Source organism: Hetaerina americana, unplaced genomic scaffold (assembly GCF_022747635.1).
Source record: "Hetaerina americana unplaced genomic scaffold, ioHetAmer1.1.p SCAF_20, whole genome shotgun sequence".
Taxonomy (NCBI): domain Eukaryota; kingdom Metazoa; phylum Arthropoda; class Insecta; order Odonata; family Calopterygidae; genus Hetaerina; species Hetaerina americana.
Window position 1 is genome coordinate 2,602,117 of NW_027286764.1, and position 6,417 is coordinate 2,608,533.

The 6,417-nt window shown below is 44.1% G+C and overlaps 1 protein-coding gene across 1 annotated transcript; it reads left to right on the forward strand.

Annotated features, from left to right (window-relative positions):
* The first annotated feature begins 3,272 nt into the window (after positions 1-3,272).
* On the forward strand, positions 3,273-3,647 carry LOC139688563 (uncharacterized). The gene has a single exon (XM_071586115.1). The coding sequence runs from the start codon at positions 3,273-3,275 to the stop codon at positions 3,645-3,647; it is 375 nt and encodes a 124-aa protein (XP_071442216.1).
* Positions 3,648-6,417: the final 2,770 nt, after the last annotated feature.

Consider the following 6,417-nt stretch of genomic DNA (forward strand, 5'->3'; position numbering starts at 1 on the left):
TTCTGCTACTAAAACCGGTTTTTCTCTACCTTTGTCAATTCCTGTTTGTCACGTACATTTCTATCGGGAGCCTATGTTCGATTCTTTCGTGCTGCCAGTTCCCTTTTCATCTACATCTACATCTACATAATACCCCGCAAGCCGACGCAAGGGTGTGTGGCGGGGGGTATTAGGTCACCAACCGTAAAAAGGAACAATACCACGTGCAAAAAAAAAACACGGAAAATTACTCCCACAGCAGCGCACACACTCGTGCAAAAACAACTTCATCCAACACTCATGCAAACACATATATGCGCAAAACAACTAAAAACTGCACCCCAGGATGCAGCACGTAAGCCATCCTACAACACGCAAGCCAGGACACAACAAGCAAAAATGCGAAACACCACTACCACATGAACATGCACCAAAAAACACTCTACCCCCCGAGGAGAGTCTAAAAGCCTGGGAATGCGACCCAATTTGGCAGGTAGCAGGAATTTCCCACCGCGGAGAGGGACGAGGGATTAAAAGGGAGACTTAAAAACAGATGAACAGAACACGAATGAGGTCATTCGGAAAGAATGGGTTATTATTACAAAACATACAAGGTTAGTGGAAGAGCATGCATTTAAATACAACTAATTATTTTTTAGACACTGAGGGTGGCAAGTGGAATTTTTGCTATCTATAACCCTGCAGTTGCTATCCCGTATTGTCCGTGGGAAGAAGGAGTCCTTGAGTCGGCTAGTTCTGGCATCTATTTCCCGAATTTTATATGCATGATCCAAGCGACCAATGTATGTAGGAGTACGAATAATTTGCGAGATCTCGGTGCTGAAACATGCGGGTCTAAATTTATTTAATATTTCAATCTTGCATTGAATCGTCTCTCTGCCAATGATTCCCACCCCAAATCCATGAGCATCTCGGTGACGCTTTGCGTTTTATCGTAGGAATTTTTTACAAAACGGGCTGCCCGGCGTTGAACCTTCTCAATTTCCGAATGAGACCTTTTTCACTCGGATCCCACACGCTGCATGCGTATTCTAAATGAGGCCTTAACGAACACTTCCCTGAGGTACCCCCGACGTGACTCGGACGCTGTCGGAACTAGCGCCATCAAGGGCTACCCTCTATTCCCGCTCCGAAAGAAAATCTTTAACCCAACTTATGGCGCCCTTGTTTATACCCACGACCTTTAATTTATGAATGAGTTTACCATGTGGAACCTTATCAAATGCCTTTTGAAAATCTAAGAAGATCGCATCCACTTGCCTACCTCTCTCACCAGATAAAAGTAAATCATGTGTAAATAATACTAACTGGGTTTCGCAGGAGCGGGTTTTCCTAAATCCGTGTTGATTGTCACTTAAAAAGTTAATATTGTCAAGGTGTCTCATTATTGAACTAACAATTATGTGCTCTAAGATTTTTCAACAGATAGAAGTGAGAGATATAGGTCTGTAATTACTGGGATCCTCCCTGTCACCACTTTTAAAAATAGGCGTTATTTTCGCGGTTTTGCAAATGTTAGGTACTTTGCACTCTGTGAGGGATTTGTTAAATATAAATTTAAGGTACGGGGCAATGTTTGGAGCTAAATGTTTTATCACCCTAGCTGGCATATTTTCGGGACCTGGGGATTTGTTGGGTTTAATCTCGTCAAGCAATTTTAGAATTCCTTGTTGGTCCACTGCTATTTTTTCCATGGGTGGAGTATGTATTGCTTCTTGGAGATATGCGGTGGCAACATCATTCGAGAAAACGCTTTGGAAGAATGAATTTAGGATGTTGGCTTTACCCTCGCTGTCTGTATGAATTATATTGCTACAATCCCTTCAGCAAGCCACGGTTTGTTTACTCCCATTTACTTCCCTAACATATGACCAGAAAGCTTTAGGGTCAGTGTCCAAGTGCTCGCAAAGTACTTTGCGTTTAAAGTCCAGTAAGGCGCCACGTAATTGTGTTTTGGTTTCAATTTTAGAGGATCTATATGTGTCCCATAACTGTTTATTCTCAGGGGATGATGTGTTCACGCCTGCCCTCTTTACCCTAGAGTGTATCATTCTCTGCTTTCGAAGGGCTTTTCTAATGTGCAATCAATTGCATCCTCCGCTGTCTTTGCTTCTCGAATTGCACCAAATAAATATATTTTTAAGTACACACCTACTTTTATCCCCTTTGAGCAACGCACTTGAAAAAAAGGCTTGTGCAAATAATTTTGTATAAAGAGGCAGGAGGTGAAGAGGCTGAAGAAGGCGGTGGTGGAGGTGCGAATGACAAGAGAACGAGAATGGGGAATCGGCGCAGCAGGAGTAGAGTGACGTCACTGGCTGCTGGAGGGAGGAAGAAGAAGACAAGTCATATCCTCCAAACAGTGGAACTTCAATCGCTAAAGGAAGGGCCAAAGGTCCGTGGGCTCCGTAACCACTGGCTGAGTCCTAAATGTTCAGTGCTTAGATGAGTAAGCATAAAGCCTCGGCAAAACTAGAAGTAACTTCGTGATTTCCGCGGCGGCGAATCGACGTTGCTGTTCCGTGTCGAAAATGGGAAATAATATATCCAAATCAAGAAGGCTTCCCGATGTCGCAACTGGTAAACTCAAGGAGTTTTCCCGACTTTCGAGGCATGTGGCCTGTTTTAAGCAGTCGGACGGCTTGGGTTTATTAACGCAGTACCTAATATCAACGCAATATAGCATGAAGTGTTTATCCGCAGTGCGACTAACTGGCAAGAGTTTTAAACTCACGCATGGGCATAGTTATGATCAATACTTTGAGTGCGATTGCAACTGGTAAGAGTGGACAGGTCTGTCGAACACAGCATTACATTATTAATTTCAAAATTAAAAATGCATACGACAATATTTTCATAAAGAAAGCTTTTAAGAGCCAGGAGAAAAGCGTTGGAGAAAGGCTAAGGAGGAGAGAAGCCTCCCCTTCTTCTTGCGCAGCTTCTCAAATCTTCGTATCTTCCTGTACGTTTCCTCCCCGTAGAGGCGTATAATGTTGGATCGTAGTCCTCCGTGGGGTTCAGGATTCGTGGATGTCTCCATTTTTCGGGTTCCCGCCGCGTTGGTAGTCATACTTGACGACAGTTTGGTGGACATTATCAAAGAACTCACAACATCCGGTATTCCAGAGAATTATCCGCAGCTGATAGAGTACTGCCTACGGAACTCCTACTTCCTTTGGAACGGGAGTTTCTTCGAACAACGCGAAGGAGCGGCAATGGGCTCACCCCTATCCCCGGTGATAGCAGACATCTATATGGAAAGATTCTAACAAATGGCGATCGAATCCCACGATAAGAAACCCAAGTTATGGCTGAGATACGTGGAGGACACGTTCGTAATTTGGCCACATGGGCCTGAAGAACTGCAGAGATTCCTGGAGCACCTCGACTCTCAGCATCCGGCAATACAATTCACTATGGAGACCGAAAAAGACAACGAAATCCCGTTTTTGGACATAATGGTGAAGAGGAGGACCAACGGGAGTATCGGCCACTCAGTATACAGGAAGGCCACCCATACTGACCGCTCCCTGAACGCCCACTCACATCATCACCCGTCCCAGAAGGCATCACTGGTGGCAACACTCCTGCATCGCGCATACAAACTTTCGGATGCAAAATCATTGGCCAAGGAAAAGGGACATTGATGACGGCACTGAAGATGAATGGATGCAAAGAAGAATTGGTTCGGAAAAGGACCGCTAAAGTGGAAAAACGCCACCAGACACTCGACAAGGAGAAACACCAAACTGAAAAGCCAGGAACCTATGCCATCATCCCCTACGTCGCCGGCACAAGCGAAAAGATCTCGAGGGTCCTGAAGAAGAAAGACATTGTCACAAGATTTAACTGCGTGGCAAAAATAAGCCAGATAATTCCAAGGCCCAAGGACAAGATCCCGAAAGGTCTTCTCGAAGGTGTGTACCGCGTGCCCTGCTCTTGCGGCAAATCGTATATCGGCGAGACATGCAGGTCCATGAAGACCCGCCTGCGAGAACACAAGAGGGCAACAAAGAATAAGAAATTCAGTCTATCAGCAGTCGCCGAGCATGCCTGGAGCGAACCCGGACACGACATCAAATTTGACGAAGCCGAGATTTGCCAAGGAAAGAAGATACTATCCTCGGCTGATTAGAGAATCAATTGAGATCACCAAAACGCCGAGAAATTTCAACCGGGAAGACGGTTACCACCTGACGAACGCCTGGAAGAGAGTGTTCCAGAAACCAGCCAATCATAACGCAGCAGCGAGAGAGCGAGGGCTATATAAGCGCAGCCAAAATGATATCGGCACTTCGACCTGAAGACGCCTGGTGGAATCCAGGCGAAACTGTCGTCAAGCATGACTACCAACGCGGCGGGAACCCGAAAAATGGAGACATCCACGAATCCTGAACGCCACGGAAGACTACGATCCAAATGTACAATATATTTATAATGTAAATATAAAATGAACGTACCTACGGACGTGAAGCAATGAAAAACGAAATAGCGAGACCGTGGACTTGATTGGCACCAGGGTTGTTTAAAGGGGGGGAGGTAAAAACAAAGCGACAAGTGAGGGGAAGATGGGAAACACGCACTCACAGGTCACTCGGGTGTGTCTGGGAAACAGTGACCCACGTGGACCTCAATCACACACAAACGTATGCAAAAATAGTAAATAAGGAGGCAAACTTACAAATAACAGTCACTCTCGTGAATCGCATTCACATTCAGGGTTTGCAAGGATATCTCCTACGCCAGGGACAAATTGTACTCACACAGGAATGAAATACAAATTGAAATAAAAATCAAAAAGAAAAAGGCCCAAGTTGACGTTTGTAATCACTCGGCTGTGTTAGACCTTTGTGAATCGCACTCACTCACCAAGTCCTGTTTGCCACTTCCTTTTTTCCAAAATTTAAAAACTGCGCATTTGCCTATGTTTAGCAGTAATGCCCATCCCTTGCACGAATGCGATCTTGTGCCTGAGTTTCTAGAGAGTAGCTCGAAATCTGCTGGGGTCCTCATTCCCCTCTATACCACTGTGTTGCCAGTAAATAATATGAGATTTGCTACCAACTGTAATGGAAAATAACGCCTGCGGAAACGTATTATCCCTGATAAATCCTCCGGTCCCGATCAAATATCAGATCGTATATTTAGTGAACTAACTTCGGAAGATATGTTGTATCTAGAAATCGTATTTTAAAATTGTTAAGTAGATCACATGATCCTCAGTGACTGGAAAACGGCGCATGGAACACTTATATTCCAAAGCGGAGATAGGGAGGAGCCGAATAATTACAAACCTATTTCCCTCACATCCATATCATGCAAGTCTAAGGAACATACTGTCAGTTTGATAATGAGGAACATCGATGGTCGAGAGTTTCTTGACTCCACGCCCTGAGCAGTCAGGAAGTTCTTTCCAAATAAAGTAATAAAAGATAAAATGGAACCTTGATGGTAAAACATGGGTGCTAGAAAATCATTATGACGTCAAAGACTACGTATGTCACGCCGAGACGAACTGCGAAGTCAAAAGGAAAAAATAAGCAAAAAATTAAAAAGAGCGTGCGAAAGCATTTTTTTCGTATGAAAGAGAGGCTCAGGGTAATAATTCTACTATTAATTCACTTAAAATGATAAAGGCGAAAGAGTAACCAGCAGTTACAGTTAACCTTTGTACAATAACTTATCAAATTCCTTCCTTCAAATCGTCTTCACTAATGTCCCAGCAAATGTCTCCGATAGCTTACCAAATCGTTCCCGCCCACCGACGCCCAAAATTGACATTTCTTACAATCGAAGAGAACGTTTGCGGAAAAATATTAACCCTTACATATAAACACCAGAAGATACGAGAGCGTGGCAGAGACTGACCAATTGTAACGAGAGATGGAGAGAGAGAGGCAGTTTGGAGAGTAACCGCTAGAAACCAATCCCTGGATTCATAACGCATAATGATTGCGACGCATTATGAGCGTTATGCATAACGCATAACGCTCATAATGATTGCGACCAGTCACATGAGTGAGCCAACAGTGGCGCCGTGGCCGTATTTGGAGGTAAAATTGCTCGTTTTTTAGGACCTCGCCAAAAATCAATGTGTTTATTAGCTTTCACATAATCAGCATTGGACATGCAAATACTCGGAAGAGCTTACTACACGTATTTAAGGGTACTCACCTATTCCAGGTAAGGCCGCCCAAGTTTGATAAGGAAAAGCATTAATACGTCAACGGTTCAACAGGCAATACATGACCGTGTAGTTCTAGAAGAATGGTCAATTATGCACAATGGCTATGCAGACTCTAAAACGGCGCCTTCCCGAGCCACGAAAAAATGTCATGATCCTCGAAACGTATATGATCTTCTTTCTTTCGATTTCACAAATTGAATATCAGAGGACTTATTTTTAGGGCGACGCTC